General features: G+C 46.3%; 1 protein-coding gene across 1 annotated transcript in view; it reads right to left on the reverse strand.

Annotated features, from left to right (window-relative positions):
* Positions 1-266: 266 nt before the first annotated feature.
* MAP3K13 (mitogen-activated protein kinase kinase kinase 13) overlaps positions 267-24878 on the reverse strand; it is a 43238-nt gene continuing 18626 nt past the window's right edge. Inside the window, exons 6-13 of the mRNA XM_065410796.1 lie at positions 21228-21336; positions 18964-19073; positions 18445-18561; positions 17330-17467; positions 14607-15369; positions 9483-9553; positions 5157-5454; positions 267-1284 (exon numbers count right to left, since the gene is read on the reverse strand). Coding sequence (XP_065266868.1) covers positions 1183-1284; positions 5157-5454; positions 9483-9553; positions 14607-15369; positions 17330-17467; positions 18445-18561; positions 18964-19073; positions 21228-21336 — 1708 coding nt within the window. The 3' untranslated portion in view covers positions 267-1182. The remainder of the gene's footprint in view (positions 1285-5156; positions 5455-9482; positions 9554-14606; positions 15370-17329; positions 17468-18444; positions 18562-18963; positions 19074-21227; positions 21337-24878) is intronic.

Consider the following 24878-nt stretch of genomic DNA (forward strand, 5'->3'; position numbering starts at 1 on the left):
AAAACCAAATCATTAATAAACAGAACAAAGGGAGGGTTGATACTGTTGTCCAGGCCAACGTATTCCCTGGTTTGCTCCCAATACACAGCTCTCTCCCTTGGCGCTGGCCAGTTGTGTGATGTTATGATAGGTTGCCTCTGAAGGTTCAGTACAGGTGTCTCCGGTTTCCTCCCCAGACTAGTTCTCAGGCTTTGCAGAATGTGCTTTCCATGCTTCTTGTGTTTCCAGCACTGGTTTGATTTTTTTTTTTTTTTTAATCGAAGGAAACAAATGGGCGAATGGGAAGTAAAGAGAGGAAGTAAACTGTGGGAAAATGGCACTCTGCAGCTGAAAGATCTTTCTCTGCTCAGCTGGAAATTCACACTGTTTTGTCTGCCATAGTGAAGATGATTGGTGATGGTAAAAAGTGCTGTTATACCAAGTCTTGAGAGAGAATGAGGTTAGAATACAGCTGCAGGATCTCACAACAAAATGCTGATTAAAAAATAAACCAAAACCCCATAAATTAACCCCCATTATCACATTCCTGGGGGAATGTATTGATTCAGAAGACCCTGGATGTAAGCACCTTGGTACCAAATTTCTCCAGGAACATGTCCACTTTCTGATTAAAAGTGACCCAGCTGGTTATACTGAATGCCATTTGTTCATAGGTTACCTTTTAGCAAGGTTTCTCTTATGCTTCTTCATTTGATAAGACTGATTGGTTTGTTTCTCTTTATCTATTCTCCAACATTTAGGGCCATGAGGCCTGGTCCCCTGGGAGAGCAGCAGTAGATTCTGATGTGTCCATCATGCTATTTATGTAAGACTCACAAGGATGTGTCTCTCATTTGCTTGCTTTCTTAACTTTTTTGCAACAAATTATTGTCTCTCTTGATATATAGTCCACTCTTTACAGTAAAAAGTGTTAAAATGTAAAAAAAAAATAATAAATATCAATGTTACAGTAGCTAGATTATTCAATAAAATACATCCCTGCCATTCTTGATTGAAATGCTCAGTGAGAATTAATTTCATTTGGACATTTTTCCAGAGATTCAAGTTATTGCAGATCATTTCTGGGATGGGAAGGGGAATCAGTTTCTCTTCCTGTCAAAGTATGAGGGGGTGGGGGAAATGAAGGGAGTCTTGGGGAATCCAAATGCCAGTATCAGGAGGGCTTTCGTGGGGAATTTGTCATTACCAAGTAGCAGAACTGCAGGGCTTATTGGTCCTGACGGTTGCATCAGAACACTCCCCCTCGGAAGAGTCACAATCCGATTCTCCAAACTGTGCCTGGTTCTGCAAGGCAAAAGGACAGGGAAACTCTTTTAGTGATTTCCTTGCACTGCAGAGTGACTGCACTGGCAGGATCAGCAGCTGATTGGTGGAGGAGCAGGAGATAGGGAAAGGTCCCCATCAGTGAGTCTATCACTTCCTGTCTTCTGGCAGCCAGCAGGGGGCATTGCGGATCCACAGAAGGTCACCTCTGATCCCCAACACATAGCCACAGAAACCTGCTGGCTAGAGTGTGTAACTGGTGGAACAGGGAAAGGGAAAGCAAGGACCTTCCCCCAGACACATGCCCACTGTCCTACTTACATAGAACTGGAAGGGGAGCAGCAGATAGGCCGATCTAATGCAAAATTCCTAAAACCATAGAAGTTAGGGGAAGAGGGAAGGCAGAGTAAGAAAGATGGGAGAACACAGGCACACAGGAAATGCCATATCTAGTCAGACCAATCTCCTGTCTCCAACAGTGAACACACCAGTTGCTTTAGAGGAAGGTGCAAGAAACCCCCTAGTGGAGAATGAGGAATAACTTGCCCTAGAGGAAGTTATTCTAACTCCTTAGGCTGCCGTATGACCAAAATAGGAGGGTTTATATTAGGGCTGTCAATTAATCACAGTTAACAGCCGTGATTAACTCAAAAAAATTAATCACGATTAATCGCAGTTTTAATCACACTGTTAAACAATAGAATACCAATTGAAATTTATTAAATATTTTGGATGTTTTTCTACATTTTCATATATATTGTATTCTGTGTTGTAATTGAAATCAAAGTGTACAGTGACTCCTCACTTAAAGTCGTCCCGGTTAATGTTGTTACGTTGCTGATCAATTAGAGAACATGCTCGTTGAAAGTTGCGCAATGCTCCCTTATAACGTCATTTGGCAGCCACCTGCTTTGCCCACTGCTTGCAAAAAGAGCAGCCCGTTGTAGCTAGCTGGTGGGGGCTTGGAACCAGGGTGGACCGGCAGTCCCCCATCAGCTCCCTGTTCCCCTAAGTTCCCTGTGCAGCAGCCACCCAGCAGGCTATCAATTGCCAGCAGTTCAGCTGTCCCTCCCCCCACTGCCATGTGCTGCTCCTGCCCTCTGCCTTGGAGCTGCTCCCCGGAGCTTCCTGCTTGCTGTACGGGGGGAGGGGGAGAAGTGGGGGGCTAATGTCAGGATGTCCCCCTCCCCCTGCTCCTGCACCCCACTTACACCATCTTCCATAGAGCAGGGAGGACACACAAGAGTGCTCAGGATGGAGGAAGCTTCCTGGAAGCAGCTGCCCTCTCAGCTTGCTGATCTACTTAACAAGGCAGTGTACTTAGAGTGGGGTCAGCATACTTAAAGGGGCAATGCGCATCTCTCTCTCCCACACACACGGTATGTGTCTCTGTCTCTGCCTGCCATGCTGTCTCCCCTCCCTCCATTCGTGCCTCCCTGTAGAGTGTGAGTTAACCCTTGAGGGCTCAGCCAATTGCTAGTTCATCATTTAGCAGTGAGGCATTCCCTGGGAAATATCCCACCCTCTGACTTCACCACCTCAACCAAGCTTCACAATCATCATCGCTGTGTACCAGTATTAAATTGTTTCTTTAAAACTTATACTCTGTGTGTGTGTGTGTGTGTGTGTGTGTACACACACACACACACACACACACACACACAGATAGATAGAGATATAATATAGTCTTTTGTCTGGTGAAAAACATTTCCCTGGAACCTAACCCCCCATTTACTTTAATTCTTATGGGGAAATTGGATTCGATTAACATTGTTTCGCTTGAAGTCGCATTTTTCAGGAACATAACTACAATGTTAAGTGAGGAGTTACTGTATATTATTTTTGATTACAAATATTTGCACTGTAAAAATTATAAACAAAAGAAATGGTATTTTTCAATTCACCTCATACAAGTACTGTAGCGCAATCTCTTTGTCATCAAAGTGAAACTTACAAATGTAGATTTTTTTTTAACATAACTGCACTCAAAAACAAAATGATGTAAAACTTTAGAGCCTAAAAGTCCACTCAGTCCTACTTCTTGTTCAGCCGATTGCTAAGAAAAACAAGTTTGTTTACATTTACAGGCGATAATGCTGCCCTCTTTTTATTTACAATGTCACCAGAAAGGGAGAACAGGTATTTGCATGGCACTTTTGTAGCCGGCATTGCAAGGTATTTACGTGCCAGATATGCTAAACATTTGTATGCCCCTTCATGCTTCAGCCACCATTCCAGAGGACATGCTTCCATGCTGATGACACTCGTTAAAAAAAAATCATGCGTTAATTAAATTTGTTCCATGGGGGAGAATTGTATGTTTCCTGCTGTTTTACCTGCATTCTGCCATATATTTCATGTTATAGCAGTCTCGGATGATGACCCAGCACATGTTCATTTTAAGAAAACTTTCACTGCAAATTTGACAAAACGCAAAGAAGGTACCAATGTGAGATTTCTAAAGATAGCTACAGCACTCAAACCAAGGTTTAAGAATCTGAAGTGCCTTCCAAAATCTGAGAGGGATGAGGTATGGAGCCCGCTTTCAGAAGTCTTTAAAAGAGCAACATTCCAATGCGGAAACTACAGAACCCGAACCACCAAAAAAGAAAATCAACCTTCTGCGGGTGGCATCTGACTCAGATAATGAAAATGAACAGGCGTCTGTCAACACACCATTGGACTGTTATCGAGCAGAACCCGTCATCAGCATGGACGCATGTCCCCTGGGATGGTAACTGAATCATGAAGGGACATATGAATCTTTAGCCCGGGGGTTCTTAAACTGGGGGTCGGGACTCCTCAGAGGGTCGCGAGGTTATTACACGGGGGGGTCACGAGCTGTCAGCTTCCACCCCAAGCCCCGCTTTGCCTCCAGCATTTATAATGTTGTTAAATATATAAAAAAATGTTTTTAATTTATAAGGGGGTCACACTCAAAGGCTTGCTATATGAAAGGGGTCACCAGTACAAAAGTGAGAACCACTGCTTTAGCTCATCTGGCACGTAATCATCTTGTGACGCCGGATACAACAGTGCCATGAGAGCGCCTGTTCTCACTTTCAGGTTACATTGTAAACAAGGGGAAGGCAGCATTATCTCCTGTAAATGTAAACAAACTTGTTTGTCTGAGTGATTGGCTGAACAAGATGTAGGACTGAGTGGACTTGCAGGTTCTAAAATGTGACCTTTTTTTATTTTGTAATGTATTTTTTTGGTACATAATTCTTCATTTGTAAGTTGCACTTTCATGATAAAGAGATTGCATAACAGTACTTGTACTAGGTGAATTGAAAAATACTATTTTTGTTTTTTTACAGTGCAAATACTTGTAATCAAAAATAAATATAAAGTGAGCACTGTACACTTTGTATTCTGTGTTGTAATTGAAATCAATATATTTGAAAATGTAGAAAATATCCAAAAATGTTTATATAAATGGTATTCTATTATTGTTTAACAGTGCGATTAATCGTGCAATTAATTTTTTTAATCGCTTGTAGCCCTAGTTTATATCCCTTCCATTTTATTATTTAAATTCCGATTTTTCATCCTATCTAATGTAACTGTGGATGCCTCATTAGTCATATAAATCGTCTCTCTTCTTCTGAAGCCTATTAAGCTCCTGGCCTCAACAATATCTAGTAGCAATGAGTTCCACATGCTAATTGTGTCTTGTGTAACTTTTATCAGTTATACATTTGCTGCCTTTCAATTTCCAGGGTGAAGAGAAGTGCCCAGTCTACCCTCTCGCTCTGCAGTACCTCTCTCATGGCCCCTTTCTGTGTAGTCCCAGGCTTTTGCCTCTCTAGTCATACGGATTTCTTGTCTGGCTTCTAGTTATTTTCACCATCTGACAGAAGAGGAAGAGGAGTACTGAAGGCCCCACTCACCTCACAGCTGTGTTCATCTGCACAGAGCTTGCCCAATGACATCTGTGTCTTCACCCTGCGCACAGCGCACTCTTTGTCCGAAAGACCATCAGACTGAGTGGAGATCTCGATGGGGATTTCCGGAGTCTGGGACAGCATGTCCTCCAGCTTCTCAGTCAGCTGGTCTTCCAGCCTGTTGGCCAGCTCATCTGGGCTGTTTGAGTGGTCGCTGGTGTTCCCCTCCTCTCCATCAGACACAGAGAAGTTCTCAGAGCTGAAGGTTGAGTAGGACTGGCAGCTACTAATGCAGCGGTGAGGCCTGCAAGCCCAGGAGAACAGCTTAGCTTCACTTTGCTCAATCCCTGCATTGCAGTGTTTCTGTTTATACTGGTAAATCACTTCCCCCGCTCCACATTATTGGCCGGGCTGCTCCACTTCATACCCAAAGGAGCTTGGCCCTGACAAGCTAACCCACTTACACCGAACACTCTGTGGGAGCCTGCGTTAGGATCGTCTCCAATTGCCCCTCAGTTGCCACCTTTTTGGTAGTTCCAGTCCCATCCTCTACTTTTGTAAAGTTCACTAGGCAGGGCAAGGGGGCCAGCAAAGAATACTTCTCAAGCTGGAGCCGGGTCGCTGATGGTAAATATTTCAACCCTGCCTGGGGAAAACCCCTTCTGACTGGCTCCTTTCCCCAACTCCAGAGGTGTAAGCAGCCAATCAGAGCTGCTCTCCCCACCCCTCAGGAGCTGAAACCATTCTCACAAAATGGGAGGGGAAGAGAGCAGAAAGAGCCCAGGGTGGCTCCCTAACCCCTGGGAACAATGGGACAGCTCCTCTGTACCTCCTCCCCGCAGCACCCAACCTGGAAGGGACAGTGGGGATCCTGCTGAGCCCTGGCCCAGGCCGTGGAGAGGGGTGAGAAACCCCACGAGCTGCAGGAAAAGCAGAGGTAAGGTTGGAGGAGGAGAACAGATGGGGGACTGGAGGAGGCAGAATTGATGGGGGGTGGAGGGGCTGCCAGATGTGATGTCACCTTCATTTCTGTATAAAATGATAGAGCCCCCCACTTTTTTCAATCTGCTCTATGTATCGGTAACAGGCTAACCATATGTTGCTGGCCCCAAGTATTATTATTCAAAACAAAGCAACATTCAAACATAGCAAAACAAGTTGCTAAGATTGCAGGCACACAGCCATGGTTTGAGACAAAGTATTAGGAAAATGTTTAAAAGTGAATGACATGATCTGAATGTTCAAAACTTGAACTTGAAGCTTGTTTTCTGATTTTTACAAAATTCCCAGAAGAGCTCTTGCTGGGGCTGAGAAGTGGCATGCTAAATTTCATAGGGAATGGTCTCTTTACAGAGAACTTGACAAGGAAAACTTGGAGGGGGCGTGAAGGGCTCTGTGATGGGGTGTCTACCCTGCACAAGGCAGAGCAAGTTAGATTAGGTTAATTAACCTGATTGGATGCACCTGAGGGAGAGCCAAGACTTGAAAGGCTGATTGATGATGGAGCCCATCTGAGAAGGAACAAGCAGGGCTGGTATAAAGCCAGGAAGTTGGCAGCAGAAGAGGGCTGCAGGGGAAGTAGTCTGCAGTCACTCTCTGGAAGAAGGGAGTTTGGGTTCGTAAAACCGGGTGGGGGGAAGGGTGCGAGAAGATGCAGGAAGAAGTCCAGGGAAATAGCAGCAGGGTCTGGGAGCAAGCAGACCACAGATGCTAGACACAGGATCCCTGGACTGGAACCCAGAGTATAGGGTGGGCCCAGGTTCCCCTATAAGCCATGGTGGAAGTGGCCCAGACCGGGCAGTGGAGCAGAAGAATGCCTGGGGCAGCTGTCCAGTGGGATTTTGCTACCCTGGAAAGGAAGGACTATAGTGACCTGGCCAGAGGACCAAGCCACAGAGAGAGAGCACCCTGAGTCGTAGAGAGGGAGGATGCATGGCACATGAACAACAGAAGGGGACGTTGGACCTGGAAGGAGCTAATGCCCAAAGCAGCCAAAAGGAGGCACCTTAGCAGTGATTGTATCCCATGAAAGGCTTATAAAGTGAAGCTAGCTTTAACCTTAATTATGGCACTGTGGGGCCCTGATCCTTGACTGGGGCTCCTAGGTACTACTACAATAGATATTATAATAAATCTGAAGCACTGGAATACTTTCCATATATCCCATAACTGTACAACTGCTCAAGCACTACAGCACAATGACTGAACATGCCCTCGCCCCTTTCCCACCTCCCTGCTTCTGCATTAACAATGTGTAGTTTTCAGCACGCTCCTGCACTGGGAAAATCACAGCTACTCGCTCTGGCAGATCCCCTCTTCAGAGCCTCTTCGATCATATGGTCCACTGCCCCTCTCCTCCACACAGCATGCCCAGGGGCAGCACAGTGCACTGCTCAGCTTACCTCCCCCATGGGGACTGAATCGCTGCCCTAGCCCAGCAGACGCCTCTCCGTGCAGTCTAAGCAGCACTATCTGGCTGATGTCCCTGCATGCTGAGTCAAGTGCACAGCACTTCTGAAACCCCCCTGGGCAATGAGTGGGCATTAGATGGGCACTGACCCCGTGTAAACGTCCTGTCTGATGCCCCTCCACACAGAAAAAGGGTACTTTCTAGGTGGCAATGGTTCACGATTAATCAGGAAAGCAGGCCATGTCCCCTGGTGCTGAGTGAATGCACTGCACAGCAGATTTCATTCCACATGCTGAGAAATGCCACTAGCCATTTAAGTCATCTAATTTACACAAAGGTTCCCATTCTCTATTTGCTCCAGCTGGCTGGGAAGAAATGATGCTGAATTTTGCATGACAATTGATGGTGGTTTTATGAACACTTGCCCGCACCTTTTATTGCAGGATTAATCCAAAGGAATATGGGGTCTGTCCCAGGAGAAGAGCTTTTAATACTTCACACCTGGCAGTGGCAAACAGCTTCAGAAGGTGGTACAGGGCCAGATTCTATACTCTCTGAGCCACTCGGTCCAGATTTTACTACACTGTCCACAAATGTGAATCCTTCAAATCCCCTTTCCATCCTACTTTGCAATATTTTGTTAGACATAGGTGCACCTTTGTTACCCCACTCTGGAACATTTATTCCTAGCTCTCTTTTCCTTACGGAGAAGATGTGTTGTGGGGAGCACGCTCTAATTCACACACAAATCTCTGTAGCAATCACAGGACACCCATAGCACAGCTGATACATGGGTAGAGGAGGGTGCTTTTAGTATTGACATGCTCCATTTCCACTTTTACTCATGTGAAAATCCTTTCAAGACAAGCTTCAGCAATTTCTAACACTATGAAAGTCATGGGGAACACCCATTATCTTTTACTAAAATGTTTGGACAATGGAGGAGCCCCTACCTAGAGCAGCCAAAGCCAGCAGACCAATTCCTCCAATAGGAGGAAAGTGGGGAGCAGAATGGAGATCTTGGAGGTGGAGTGGAATCTGGGTGATGGGTCCTGGGGAGGAACCAAGGGGCTGAGTAGAGAAATTCAGTATAAACTGTGTGAGCCAAATTACTGTAGTTGAGACCCAAACTAAAGGGCTGTAGTTGGATGTAGCTAATGCTCTTTAAAATGTTTTGCTCAACTCCCCTCCTCAGTCCCTGGGCTCCTCTCCAGGATCCCTGCCTTCAATTACCCAAGCCCCACTTTCTCAAAGGGGGTCATGACCCCTGCCTTATGGGGAGGATGTGACCCTGTTTCAGATAACCAGGCTTTTGATGAAGTGACGTCTGTGTAATCAAGGCTGCACTGTTCTAGCCCAGATGCTGGAGTCATTCCCTTGCCCTCTGCAGCAACAAATCTGATAAAGAACTTTTGAAAGAAGCTGTCGAGGGTGCCAGACCCTGGCAGTTTCAAGCTTAATGGTACAGACATTGGAGATACCAGCCTGGATAGCAGTAGCCTCTTGCACTGGTCACACATGGTGAGGTTCCTGCCCAAACAAGCCCATGATGGAGAGGAGCTATGCTGGAGAGGCCTGCAACTTGCAGGGGGCTGAAAACAGCCCAGCACAGCATGAGGCATCACAGAGGGGACACTCATGTGATTGAGCTTGTAGCTAATTGGACCGGAGTTCTTGCCATAGTTTATGGTGCTGATGGTCACCACAGGACTGGCCAGGCCCTTGACAGAGTATCACTACAGCGTTGGATACATTTCATGCTGGAACTTGGGCAATGATTTCGCAGGGACCTATCATGCTGAGGCAGAAGGCTCAGAATTCCCAGCGCAATGCCATGATGTTAAGTGATATGAAACTGAGCCAGATTAAAAAAGATTTCTGCCTACCACTCAAGGAAGGAATGGCAGGGTTTAGCTATTTACCTCTGTCTCCGTGGGAACTCCACTTCACTGTCCACTTCTCCTTCTTCCTGTTCTGAAGAGTCGTCACCACTCTGGCAGGGGGAAAGAGAACTATGTTACTGGACTGATGTAAAACAATCATACAGCTACCTAGCTGCCACTTGGTTCTCTGGTACAAAGCCACTGCACCAAAAGGTTTCATAGTGTTTAAAGTCAGAAGGACCCTTAGATCATCTACTTTGATCTCCTGTATATCGCAGGCCATTAATTCACACCCAGTTACCATCATATGGAGCCCAGTATCTTGGTAGACTAAACATTTCAGTCCTCAAGAGACTAAGCTGCTGTGTGTCACAGGCAGAGAACAGGGGGACTGAGGCACCACCAATGACATATGCTAAGATGATCCCAGCAGATGAACCAATCCCTCACGCTGCAGAGGAAGGTGAAAACCTCCAAAGGTCCCAGCCAATCTAACCTGCAGAAAAATTCCATCCTGACCTCTAATCTGGTGATCACTTAGATCCAGAGCACATGAGCAAAGCCACACCAGCCAGGCATCTAAAATACAGGATTCCCTGTACCACATCAGATCATTTGGTCCACCCCATCTAGTGTCCCTGCTGCTTCAAAGGAAGGCAGAAAAACCCTAACCCTCAAAATACATCCAGCTAATTACGCATCAGAGGAAAAAGTCCTCCCTGAGCCCTGCAGGTGAACAGCTGAAGCCATGAGGCATGAGATTAAATTATATTCATTGTCCTAATGCAGAGCTGCAAGTGTTCTGAGAATGCTGAAGGCAGTTCAGAGAATCTGTTCTCTCCATGGTCCATGAAGGAAGAGAATGAACTACAGCATTCCAAACAAATAAGGAGTCAAAAACTTCTGCAAGCTAAAAGCTATGAAAAGCAGAATGGTGCAGGAAACTCTGAGATGTGGCAAATGTTTCACACTGGACGGACAGAGACATTTGACTGCTGATCAATGTAACAGGAAATCCAACCAATCGGGTCTTAGAGTCATCATGCGCGAATATTACAAAGGTCTGAGTTAAAATAGCCAGGGCAACTTCTGAGATACTGGAATATCCCAGCAATATTCCTGAAATGGGACATTTAACAGAGTTTAGATCTTGTCTTCACAGGGACACTGACTGGCAGTATAATTATACTGCTATATTCTATGTTGGTATTACTCCCATATGGATACTCTATTCCAGAAGAAAAGTGACTTGGTCCTTGCATAATTACTCTGCTTTGTGTTTTGCAGTGGGGTAATTTTTCTGGAACAAAGTCACTTTTTTTTCCAGAACAGTGTCCACATGGGAAATTATACCAACATAGCTACCTACAGCAGTAGAATTCTGCCACTAGAGTTTTGCCAATCAATTTCCCTGCATAGACAAGCCAGAGACTGGCACAGTTTTACAGTCCTTCAAATGACAAGATGACCAAAGATACAGAATTCAGCAGGGACTAAATAATGTGCTTTATTGTAGAATTATTAGTACCTAGTTTTGAAATATTCTTTGACAGCCACAAGGTCACACCTGAAAGAAAATTATTCCAATTCTCTGTTTCTAAAATTATATCATTAGGGAGAGATGTACAGTACTTTGGAGTGATAATATAACATGACAAAAATACTGAAAGAAAACTTATAGAAATGAGGTGGCATGAAACACAGCACTGGATTCTGGGGACATCCCAAAGGTTTATCATGATATTAGAAGCAGCAGAGTATAACCAGAAGAAATAAAACAAGTAGAATTAGAGTAATAAGGATACAGTCACATAGTCCCCATAACTCTCCGAACAAGCTAGCTGACTCTAGTCAATAATGCACAGAAGCAGGGGAGGTATCTGAGAAAATTAAAAGTGAGAGTACACCAGAGTCTGAAGGAAGTAAAAAGGCAACTGTGACAGAATTGGAACTGTTCTTTAATCATCATGAATATTGGATGTTGACCGGGTTATGGGGAAGTTTACTGTATAGTTTTAGTTTAATACAGGGCTATTGGGAAAACAAGCAGAAAAGAAAAGAATAGCTGAAGATAAGCCACTCCTCCGCAAACATTTGAGGGTTGTTAAGAGACGCTACCAGGAGAGGAAAAAGCCTGAGATATGGAAGATCAAAAGGACTATAACAGTTTAAAAAGAACACTCTCTCACAAGTTGTTGTTGTGCAGAGGAACCAAACTAAGGCCATGTCTACATTACCGCTTATGTCGGCAAAATTTATGTCAATCAGGGGTGTGAAGAAAACACCCCCCTGAGCAACATAAGTTGCACCTACAGAAGCGCCGGTGTGCACAGCGCTATGTTGGTGGGAGAGTTTCTCCCACTGACATAGCCACCGCCACTGGAGGTGGTTTTATTGTGTTGACGGGAGACCTCTCTCCCGTCGGTTTAACGTGGCTACACGAGCGCTCTTACAGTGGCACAGCTGCATCGATACAGCTGTGTCACTGTAAGCTCACTAGTGTAGACATGGCTAAAGAGGCAGGTACCCGTTGGAGGTGTTTGAAGAAGCTGGGCCTGCCTAGGCTACCATCACCCCTCTCCCCAGGCTTCAGACCCCAACCCCCAATGCCTACATGGCTATTTTCAGGGCCATAGCGCGAGACCCACAAGCCTGAGCCTGCAGACCCAGCCTCGGAGAATCACGGCCACAGGGTTTATTGCTATGTAGACATATCCTAAATCCTTTGTCTCTACTGTTGAAACAAACACCACCCTGATACAAGAAGGCTGGCTGGTCACTATATACACCACCAACCACAGACTCCTAAAAGGAAGAATCACAGGCGCCAAAGCCAGTTGGACCTGTTGGGGTAAGTGGTGTTGATCCACAGGGTATGGCAACCCAGGGTCTTGTGTAAGAGTGGCACCAGGTAAAGGCATAGGGCCCGAGACCTGGGCTGCACTCAGAGAGACCAGAGATGGCACAGAGGTGCAGCTAGCCGTGTAGCCATGACAGCATCACTGGAAGCTGGGAGCAAGCTAGCTTTGACAGTATGCTGAGTGCAATAATCCAGCCAAGAAATGATCAAGCATGGCTTTTGTATTAAGATTTGACTACAAATGAGATTTAACCGCTTTCTCCGGTATTTTTCTCAAAATCTAATGTCCTCCTGGCAGACTTCATACAAATACCCTTTGTATTTCTCCTCCAATGTAGCTTGTCCTTTTATGTGGTGACACTCCCTTCTTATATCTTCTTTTCTATCTCTTGAAAAATTGATTATTTTGTTTATTAACTTACACACAAAAAACTACATTAAAAGAACATTATTAAGGTTGCAAAGTCAAGCACTGAAAAGTTAGGAAATGCCAGGCTGCCTGCATAACGTTAATTTGCCTCCCTTGTGTATATGCATTATGATACATTCTTTAATTATATGACTGCCTTAACCATGACACCATCCTTTCTCTTCCTGCAATCCCCTGCCTTGTTCACTAAACACCTTCCAACTTCCACAACAAATGAGACAGGGCCCTATAGAAAAAAGCAACAATGATTCATCCCTAGAGCAATGATTCATCCTGTGTACTGACTGAGGCAGGGGTCCTGTGGAAAAAAATAGCATGTGATCATGTAATGAAAGACTGTCTCATAATGCATACACACAGGAAGGTTGATTTAAGGTTGCACAGGCAATCTGAATTTTGGCATTTCCAAACTGTGGAATGCTTGACTTTGCAACCTTAATAATGTTATTTTAATGTAGTTTTGTGTGTGTAATTTTCTAGGGCTTTTTTAAAAAGCAAACTGGAAAAAAAAATCCATCATGTGGAACCATAGTGCCAACCACATGGGCCATCAGTAAGGTTGGAAGCTTTAGATCCATTGCACTAACCTCTTCCACTTTAGCTAACAAAGTAACTGATAGCAGTAGTAGGTTGTCGTCCTCAATATGGACCAGTCACAAGAGGGAAATGAGGCATACATTTTGTCAGTGGGTTTCATAGCTATTTGTTGCCAGTACAGGAAATGTTGCGACTCGGGAATCCTCCACTCTATTCCAGGTTCTGAAAGGAGTGCACTTCAGTGTTGAGACCCTTCGGGTCCTATTCCCCCAAAGTCTGACATATTCTGTGCCCGGCCCCACCAACCTACGCTTGTCCCAGTACCAGTCTTCACCCCATCTCACTTCACCTTCACGACCCAGTCCCATTTCAATCCCCTTTGCCCTGGTTCCAGTCCCCACCCTTGTCCTAGTCTCTCCTCTGGCCACCTCCCCAAGCCCAGCTCCTCTGTTCTCTGCATTCCAGCCAGGCTGGTTCCCACATCTCCTCCTTGCTGAGTGCCAGCAGGGGAAGTATTGAGAGCACAGAAGACTATATCCCTTCTCTCGGGTCTTGTTCCTGGCACCAAAGCACTCCCAGGCTGCAAAGAAGAGCAATTGCAGGGAAAATCCTTCAGCTCCAGGCTGGAGCATGCTCAGTGCTAACAGAATCTTTGGGGTATTTAGCTGCCAAAGCCTCTATTGAGCATGAACAAATCACAACTTTTGGAATCTTATAACTTGGGTAAATTTAGACAATCTCACAGGAATTCCAAAAGGCATTTTGCTGACACTAGGGCAATATCTGTGGCAAATTTGGAGCTCCTACTCCAAAGCATAGAGGAACTAAAAGCTTTTCAAAGAAATGGTTGTAAGAATTTTTTTTTAACATGGGCAAAACAATATAATTTTCCCTGACTCTGTTCTGAGAAATGGCTGGACCATTTTTTCTGATTTTTTTTTCTTTTTTTAAAAAAAACCTTTAGTCAGACACTTGGCCTCGTAAGTTTCAGTCCAAACAGTTACTGTTTGGCAAAGTTATAGGTAACTGAAAAGAGTCTTATAATGGGAAGTGTTAGGCCACATTAACCATATGCTGTACTACTACTCCACTCATAATCTTCCCAATAAAAACTACTTTAAAAAGGATGTCAAGGTTGCAAAACAAAGTACACAAATTAAAATTAAAGTTGCATGCACTTAACTCTGCCCCTTTGTGTATGGATTGCTATACAAAGTTTTTTTACATAGTCAGATACTATCTCTCAAACAATACTATACCACATTGTACAGTTTTTTTCTGGAAAATTGTAAACATTAGACTATTGTTATTTTAAAGACTACTTTCCTGTCTTTACCTTTTGAATAGGTCTGGGTTTGCAAGGTAGCACTGGGGCAGCCTGGTGTTGAGGGGTGCCTAGCAAGGACACTGACTTGCAGCTGTTGAGGTCTTCCTCCTCCATCTTTTCAGGAAGCTGGGCCTTTTCATACAAGGGACCACATGTTGTTGATTCAGGGTGGTTCATCCCTGGTTCAATGGACGGCATCTGTTTCTGACCACTGTTCACCTGCCTGCCCTGAGGACAGGGGTTGTGTGGGTCTGCTTTACAACACTGCCAGTGATCAACCTTGTGTTCCTCATTCTCCAAATTCCTCCGACAATCTGCTTCCATAGCAGTAGAGATGAGATCGGGGCTGGAGCCGGACATGCGCCTTTGGGCATGGTTACTGAGGGGGCTCCGCAGGGCTGCTGCAGGGCCAAAGTACCTCAGGTTGTTTGCACAGTTCGCGATGTCTTGCCCCTGGATGTTTAGCCTGGGGTGATGGCCATGGTAATGGGGGTGGCTATGCTGCTGGTGCTGCTGTAGGCTGGGAAGATGAGAATGAGGATGATGATGATGATGATGAGGTGGCTGGGGTGAGTTGTCGTCTGCTGGCTGATTTTTCAAGATCCCTGCAAATTCATTATAGCTGCCTTTGCTGTTCCCTCGTCGGTGACGTGGTTTGCAGCGGTATCGGCCTTTGTTACTGAGTGTTGACATTTTGGGACTTCCTGAGACTGGTGAGCCATTGGGTGCCACCTCCGCACTGGATATGCCCTCTGATTTCAGCAGGTCTGGCCTGGGAGACAGGTGAAAACAGGATTTAACTTTGAAGGTAGAACTAACCCATGGCATCAGTCTGGGACCAGTGACTCAGTCAGCAGGAGTAAGCACAAGCAGCTGCACCAGACCCTGTTCTCTACAGTCTATGGACATTCTTTCCCTTCTGCTGATTGGCTGTTGGCTCCAACTCCCTTCCCTCTATCCCCACTCATGGTCCCTTCACTTCTGCTTCTCTCCTACCACCCTCCACGGTCCCCGTGACCGATATCACAACCACATGCAGTATCTTTGGCAGAACATACTGTGTTAAGTTTACGTATCACTGTGGGCCAGGGATGGTTCGTATGATTGTGTTCTACTGATGCAGGAGCGTTACCACAGCACCTCCAGGAACTAAAACAGTATGGGGTGATTAAGGGGAATCACTCACGACTGTAAACATCTGCAGAGAGGTACCACCCATTGGGAGGCTTCCATATACTGGTTCAAGCTGCGTTTTCCAGAGATCAACAGACCAAAAAAGGGCTTTGGGCATAAAAAAAGCTGTGTTTAAACTGACTCAGGGCCCTCTTTCTGATCCAGCAGGACCTTTATTGTTTTAATATTTTAATATTTTGTTTTAATATTTTCTCTGTAATGCCTTTCCCTTAAGAATAAATGTGCTTGATTAGAAAGAGCTGTGCGGTAATTTGTAACTACTGGCAATACACTGGCTCTTGGAGAGAAAGCAATGCACAGGCACTGGACTTCATGCAGACTGGCTTGCTGGGGATATCACTGTGTAAGGCAGGGAGCTGTGCAGCCTTAAAATGCTCAGTCAGGAGGGAGAGAGACTCAGGTCTGCGTCCAAGAGAGGTGACAGCTAGGAGCTGGAAACCTTAGGCAGGTGCCCTTGAAGGAGCACAGGAGCAATTACCCAGAAACGGTGACAGTCCCCTCCTACCTTTCTCTCCTCCCCATCCCTCCTCCCTCTTTGTCCCCTCCACAGCCCTTTGTCTTTCCATTTAGTTAATCCCCTCCTAATACAGCCTCTTTTGTTTTTAAATTAAAAAACCCATTAACTTCCCACCAATAATCATGACACTAACACATCTGCTTGTATGTTCTATCCCCTTCCCACACCCTTTGTCTTGTCTATTTAGCTTGTAAGCCTTGAGGCAGGGACTGTATCTTTTGACATGTCTGAGCAGGGCCCAGCACAATGGGCTCTCCAGGTGGCACAAGACAAACAATAACAGCAGCCAGTTCATTTCAGCTACACAAGAATAAACATCAATCACTGATTGTTAATCAGTGTGTAGAATCCCAACCACTGAGGAATACAAAACTAGGGAAAACGACTGAAAATCTGTCTGCATGAGAGTTGCCTCAGGTCACGCAGGGACTGTGGGGCTGAGCTAGGTGCCTCAGCAACAAGGCCATACTTCCAGATGACTTGGATCCTGTTTCTGGCCACTCTCCACATTCCCTCCTGCATTAGCGTCAGGGCCAGCGATGAGCTGGCATTACATTTGCTCAGACTAGAAGATATTTGTTTCTCCCTGCCAGCCCTGCAAACTCCAGGGGGTTCTGAGTGTCATGCTGGGTTCTTTCTGGCTCCTGTATCACCACCAATAAAAAGATTCTGTGGACCCAATGTTTCAACAGGGTTGCCCACGTGTAACTGAGGGCAGAATTTGTCCCTACAACATGAACTTAATTAACAACAGTGTTGATGGTGTGGCAGTCAGACTAGAGTTCAGCTTACTCACTCCTAGCTGCGCTGGTTCTGCTTTGCTAGCAGGACTCAAAGGACAGAGCCCCGCTTGGCACTGAAGCAAGCAGGCATATTACAGAACACACAGAGGAAGCAGATCTGTTGTGCAAGAATCAGCCATTTTCACCCAGTCACATTTCCAAGACGAACTACACTGTCACTCTCTTGTGTAGGACTTGCTTCCCTGGCTAGGATTTTGTTTTGTGCAGAAGTTTCCTACCGTTTCGTCTGGCTCCCTGGCTTATGAGAGACCCCTTTCCTCTTCATCAGCTTCTCTACCGCAATGGGGTGGATTATTGGTCTGACTGGATGACGCTTGTAAGTCCCAGGATATTTCTTTTCCACAGCTTGTTCCCGTCTGAAATACGGAACAAAGAATAAATCCCTAGTCTCCTCTCTGTAAAATGGAAGTTACTGCTGGATGTAATGGCGGATTAGCCACTGGGCCAACGGAGCCTGTGCCCAGGGGCCCCAGCCAATTGGGTTGGAGCGCGGGGGCTTGCCCTGCTCTGCCCGCCCCTCTTGTGGCAGAACAGGGCAAGCCCCCACATCCCAACCCCGCTCCCCAGCAGGAGCGCCAGGTGGGTGGAGCAGGACAAGCCTCTGCACCCCAACCCTACTCTCCGGCAGGAGCGCCAGGCAGGGGGAGCAGGGCAAGCCCCGACCCCACTCCTCGGCAGGAGTGCTGGGCAGGCGGGCGAAGCGGGGCAAGCCCCTGCGCCCTGACCCTGCTTCTCGGCAGGAGCGCTGGGGTGAGGGAGTGGGGGGAATTGCTCTGGCCCAGGACCCCACAAAATTGTAATCCATCTCTGGCTTGATGGAAAAGCAGCTGTGGCATAAATGGTGATGCATACTGTGTGCTTGTTTCACGGACTGACAAGGTGTGTGGTGTGTTTTGCACTTAGAAAGGGCCTAATTATTTTCTACGTTCTTTGCAGGGAGCAGGTGTCTTATCTGTGGCCCTGGTACACAGTTTAGGGAACACTGTCTCCTCTCTTTACAGAGGGGCTGATAGAAGGGGCCATTTAACACAGCTGGTAGCAAAATATGAAAGCTCTCTTCTCTCAGTCATCAGCTGCAGGATGAAAAGGAGGATGTTTACAATAAGGAGTCTGTCATTCACCATCCTTAAAAAGAATACCCTCCAATCTGGACAATGACTTAGAGAAATCAAGCAGAGACTCAGCCGCCTGGTCCTTTACCCATGTCTGGAAGCTTGCTGCTAGAGGCTCAATCTGAAGGCATGCAGAATAGTTTATTTATTCCCAGTTCAGAACCATCTCCTGTATACAAGCATATGTGCATGTATGTTCCCCTCTCCCCAGATATACATACTTAATAAGCTCCTTCTCGCGGACCTCCAGCTGCAGCATGATGGCGCTGAGCTCCATGTACAAGTTATTGGCTCGCTCTAGCTTCCTCTCATAATGTTCACGGATATCTAACGCGTGCCTGTTAACAAGAAAGGAAAACTAAGGCTCAGCTGGACAACCCGGGGATCCTGACCCAAGAAGGGCAGAATAAACACGTCTTATTTGAGAATGGGGGAGGGGTAAACCAGCAACGGTCTATGGTCTAGTTGTCACTAGGGTTTATCTCGACAGGCCAACACATGTGAAAACTACCACTTTAGCTAATGTGGCTAAAAACACATCTGTTTTCCTGGTGGGGTTGCTCTTGAAGTGCATTTCTGCTTGGGAGTATGCATTTGCAAATCAGGAGACAAGTTAGAGGTTAACATTTAGAAACAAAGGGACCTGATTAGCTCTGAGAGAGGCAGGGGGGTCATTACATCTCACTGTGGTCAGTAGCCCCAAGGGGGTAGAGAGGTGAGGGGTGAGATCCTCGACAGACCTGAGCTCTTCTCTTCGGCGACGAATTAGCTCTTCATCTAGCCGGTGTATGCAAGTTCCTTCACTCTTAATTTTCTCAAAGTGCTTCTTTACTTCTTCTCTCCATTCAGCCTGTGGGATGGCATTTTATATTCATGGTTACACAGCCTCATGATTCATGATAGAGACAACTCTGCAGCACAGGAGTTCATTCTTCTATTACTGGTCATTCCCATACTCAGGCTACCATTTACGCGTGTCTCATCACCTGTCCACCAAAGAGCCTCTGTCCTGAACTGCCACACCCCTGCAGTACGGAGCCACCTTACAGCCCATCCATCCCAGTCCTGGCCTGCAGCTCTCTTTTGCTATTCCAGCATTAGGGCTGCCCTCAGCAATGCCTAGTAGTACCACTTAGAGCCAGGTATAGTGCAAGCAGGCATCATGCACGTTTGCACACACAGCTCTGCAATGCACTCAGTCCTGACCTGCAAAATTTCCTGTTATCCGTGTTCAATCTATCGAGACTCAAACTTCACCCACCCTGCAAGTATGGAAGTGCTCTCCAGGTTCCGGCTCCCCCACAGAGACTACAAAGCACATCATATGGAAGCAAATGTCCACCTGGCATTAGGCGTCTCAAAGTCATTTCACATGGCCCCTGAGTTAGATCTGAATTGTGCCATAAAACCGCAACATTCACTGTCCCTCAGTGAGTATGTACTGTGAGATTCCAGCTCTAAGTGGCTATTGCAGGCACTAGGGCCATCAACATTGGGTGACTGCCTGGTAAGCTAAGACTTGCATATGCGCTGTTTAGTGATCTTAAGATATGTTTTCTCAGTAATGCCTTTGTTCTGAATAAATAATACTTATGAAGCCTACAAAGGCTGGCTGGTCACTGGTTAACCCTGTCATTGCTCTCAAAAGAACAGGATGGCAGGTGCTGAACTTAAACCGGGGTTGCTAAAATGATCATAGTGAATTGCAGCCTAACTCCCTGCTCTAGAGGGAGAAAGTCACAGAACCTTGCCCCAAGTAAGATGATAGCTAGAGACCTAAGCCTGGTGCCTGCCTTCAAGGAGGTCACGAAGGAGTGAGAAATGCAGTTCTCTCAGGAACTATGACATCAGGGACTGAAAGTGATGCCTACAGCACTCCTGTATTCTGCCCCTGCTCCCTCACATACAGCGGGTTGTGTAATGAACCCTAGATGCCAAGTCGGTTGTGTAATGAACCCTACCTAGTCTGCTTCCTGCAGAAGCTGCATAAGATCAGCAGAATAGTCCTGTTTCTCACTAAGCCCTCCCATCCTGTCACATCAGTTCCCCACAAATCAAAGCCAGGGCATGCCTGCATTTTTGCGCTGTGCAGCCCACCCAGGACCCAAGTCCCAAGGTCTCAAGCTGCTGCCAAGAATCCCAGGAACCCCATGGACATAAGCTCTGCTGCCCATTGTAGTTCTATCTTAATGAGTGTTTGGTCACTTCCCAAGTCTATGAGGCCTGGTAGTGTGTCTACTGGCACAGTATTAACCCTCCCTAGCCCTCGTGGCCGTAATGTGTAGAATCACACTTTGTGTGCTCACTCACCATACAGGATAGAGGGGATCATCCCCGTCTGTCACCCTGTGAGCAGCTGATAGGGCCAGGGAGCTGGGACCCTGGGGATTCTGCACAGCTGTCTTTGTGTCCCTGCTCTAGGACAGTTGTGGTTTGGCTGCAGCCTGAGCTTGCTGATATTGTTCTGTCTGTCTGGTCTGCAAATGCTGTAAACTGCTATAAATGCCGGACTGCAGACCAGGCTTGCTGGCCATTTGTAAATTGCATCAAGGCCTATTGGGCTGCAGGCTGAACTTGTAGCTGCTGCAGCTATTGTTGTGCTATTCAAGACTTCTTCCACTTCTGTCTTTTGGGTAAAGGGTGTCTGGAAACACCACTTCTGGTACAAAATGTCCCCACCCTGTTTTCTGAACACAACAGGTGCATACACACATGGTTTGTGTCCAAAGCATAATCCCTTCCTAGCACAAGCCTTTATTGTTAACATAAATAGTAAAACATATGCCTCAGCCTAAGATTTGTCTGAGGTTGGCTTATTATTGCATTTTCCCTTGCAAGACCCTCCTGTCCTTGCCCTAGTCCTCTCTTTCCCCCTCAGACACAAACCAACCCATTTCATCCTGGGCTGGAATCCCACTTGGTCTGGCTTCCAGGATGAGTCAGTAATAGCTGTGAGACCCCATAGCACTCCAACCACCACCAGCTATGGCCAGTCTGTATTTACCTGGGATTTGAAATAAGTCTCCTGAGGGGTGCCAAGAACGTCAGCAGATGCGATGTCTAGGTGCATCAGCGTCTGTCGGAAAGAGGGACGGTTCCGGGGCTTGCTCTGCCTGAACAGAACAACAAAGTCAAGTTAAGGAGACATGCTATAGCGTTAAAATCACACTGAAAGTGTTTTACCCACTACTGGTACAATCAACCCTATGAGTATTGTCTTCACTAGCCGGATTGGCGGGCAGTGATCGATTAAGCGGGGATCGATTTATCGTGTCTAGTCTAGACGTGATGAGTCGATCCCCAAGCTCTCTCCCGTCGACTCCTGTACTCCAGCTCGGTGACAGGCGCAGGCAGAGTCAACGGGGGAGTGGCAGCAGTCGACTCACCGTAGCGAAGACACTGCGGTGAGTAGATCTAAGTACGTCGACTTCAGCTACGTTATTCACGTAGCTGAAGTTGCGTAACTTAGATCAATCCCCCCCCAGTGTAGAACAGGCCTTAGATTGCTGTAGCTGGAAAAGAGCAGAGCAAAGAATTCTCTTTCCCACCCAGTGTGTTTCCTTGGAGCACTTGACAGCTTGCTGTGTGTAAGCCCTTTCACTGTTGTGCTGTAGTCAGTTTTCCCTTCTACAACAACAGGGCAGAGAGAACATTTGTAAAACAGGAAACTGTGATTGTAAAATCACAAAAGTCAACAGGTGGCTCAAGGCAGGCAGAAAATGAATCTACTCTAACTCATTTGGTGAAACTGACTAGATTTCAGCCTGGTGCCCCTTGAGTTTCTGAATCTGTGACTGACATATTTAGAGCACCCTCCTGAAAATTACAGGTCAGTGAAGAATAGTCAGCATCACAGCATTATTTCTTCCTCATTTTCCTAGTATACTAGCCAGAACGGATGACTGCTCATCTTGGCTAATGTAGGAGAATCAAGGTATTCTTTAATATTCCATTTCCCTTAGGGATTCCCTGCCATTAGTGAGCCTGAAGTATGAAGACTCAGCATTAATGCCCTTCCTAAGAACAAGAACTTTAGCTCTGTAACCTGGCAAGAGGAATATATGGAGAACATGACCCACAACCACATGGGTAAAGTCCCCAGTCCAGCATGCAGCTGGATTTCCTCTATAACTAGCTCATGACCAGCCATTTTGACAGAAGCATCTAGGTCCCCAATAGAAACATATTTCCTTGGGAAAAGTTGATGTCAAACTTGCAGGTATGAGACGCAGGTCGAAAAATAGGTGGATTTGTCTGCATGTCATATAGAGAGTTTCTGTGCATATGAGGAGGTATGCAATTCTTAACTAATGAACAGCTCATAGACTGTACTGCTCCAAGAGCTGGTAGCTGTGGAGCCAACAGATGAAAAAGAATTTGCCAGGATCGTATTAATGGATTCACAGATTCCAGGGACCATTGTGATCATCTAGTCTGACCTCCTGTAGAACACAGGACACAGACCTTCCCCAAAATAATTCCTAAAGCATTTCTTTTAGAAAAACATCCAATTGTGATTTAAAAATTGCTGGTGATGGAGAATCCACCACAACCCTTGGTAAATTGTTCCAATGGTTAATTACTCTCACTGTGAAAACATTTACAGCTTATTTCCAGTCTGAATTTGGCTAGCTTCAACTTCCAGCTATTGGATCATTTTATACCTTTGTCTGCTAGATTGAAGAGCCCATTATCAAATATTTATTTCCCATTTAGGTCCTTATACACCCTGATCAAGTCACTCTCAACCTTTTTTTTGGGTACGTCTTCACTACCCACCGTATCGGCGGGTAGCAATCGATTTATCCGGGCTCGATATATCGCGTCTCGTTAAGACGCGATATATCGATCCCCGAACGCGCTCACCGTCGACTCCGGAACTCCACCAGAGCAAGCGGCGGTAGCGCAGTCGACGGGGGAGCCACGGCCATCGATCCCGCGCCGTCTGGACCCCAGGTAATTCGATCCAAGATACTTCGACTTCAGCTACGCTATTTGCGTAGCTGAAGTTGCGTATCTTGGATCGATCCCCCCCCCTCAGTGTAGACCAGCCCTAAGTTAAGCTAAATAGATTGAGCTTCTTGAGTCTATCACCATAAGGCAGGTTTTCTACTCTTTTAATCATTCTCAGGCTCTTCTCTGAACCCCTCCAATTTACCAACATCCTTTTTGAATTGTGGGCACAAGAACTGGATGCAGGATTCCAGCAGCAGTGACAAGTGACAAATACAGAGGTAATATAACCTGTCTACTCCTACTCGAGATTCCCTTGTTTATGCATCCCAGGATTGCATTAGCCCTTTGTGCCACAGCATCGCACTGGGAGCTCCTATTCACCCGATTATCCACCATGACCCAAATCTTTATCAGAGTCACTGCTTTCCAGGATCGAGTCTCCCATCCTGCAAGCATGGCCTGCATGCTTTGTTCCTAGCTGTATACATTTACATTTAGCCATATCAACACGCATATTTGTTTGCTTGTGCCTAGTTTACCAAATGATCTAGATCACTCTGTATCAGCGTATAATTTATCACTCCCTCAATTTTTGTGTCTGCAAACTTTATCAGTGATGATTTTGTTTTTCTTCCGGGTCATTGATAAAAATGTTAAACAGTGTAGGGCCAAGAACTGAGTCTTGTGCGACCCCACTGGAACACACCTACTCAATGATGATTCCCCATATAAAGGACCAGAAAGAGGGGAGACATGACTGCTAACACAGACGGGACAGAGTCAGACAAGATTGTTGGGGCTTCTAAGCTCTTAAACATTCTTGCTAATTTGGATATTTTCACCCTCAGACCACAGAATTTGCAGGGAGGGGCTTGAGAAGGTGTCCTGAGGCCGGGAATAATATAGCTCAGGGAGCCAAGAGGCAGCATCATCCTCAAATTGACAAAGAGAATTAGCTACAGCACAGAGAGGGCGCACCTCTCCAGCTCCCAGCGGAAACAGAGAGCAGACTGCCTCTGCTGCAGATCGCAGCCTCCCCTTCTTTCGCCACCTAGAACCATGCCAAGGCTGGGAACTGGGTTCCTCCTCCTTTGCTCCTATTGCTTCCAATTCTTCCCTCTTCCTCCTCCTCTTCTGAACAGCACTCCACTCAACTCTCCTCTCTTCCCACCCTCCGAGCAGCTGTTACGTACCACCCACCTAGCTCCAGATCCACAGTCCTCTCTGAGTGACTCCTGGTTCTCCCATACTCAGCCATGGTCAGGATTAGCCTTTGGCCACCTGCCTCTTCGCCCTCACCTCCCCATTCGATCTGCAGCTCTCCAGCATCTCTCTCACTTGCCCAGGTCGTCCCCAAGCCCTGCCGTGTCTGATCTCTCCATCGCTGAGTTCCTTTCTCTGACCACCCTGGTCTCTTTCAACATCAACAGCATAAGTAAGTGCATGCTGTTTGTAGGAACTCCAATGCCTTGCTGATCACAAGTCATTTTGCTTCATGGCAGCGGGACATGGGATGTCAAATCCAGCATAGTGTGCCACCAGCACACGGTCGCTCTCTCAGCAGCAGTGGTGTTTTTTAAAAAGAGAACTTTGCTCTGGATCCCACCCTCCAGTCCTTACTCAGGCACCATTCCCACTGACCCCATTGGGAGTTTGGCAGAGCCAGGACTGCAGGATCAAGCACCAAGTCTGTGCAGGA

Source organism: Emys orbicularis, chromosome 9 (genome assembly GCF_028017835.1).
Source record: "Emys orbicularis isolate rEmyOrb1 chromosome 9, rEmyOrb1.hap1, whole genome shotgun sequence".
NCBI lineage: Eukaryota > Metazoa > Chordata > Testudines > Emydidae > Emys > Emys orbicularis.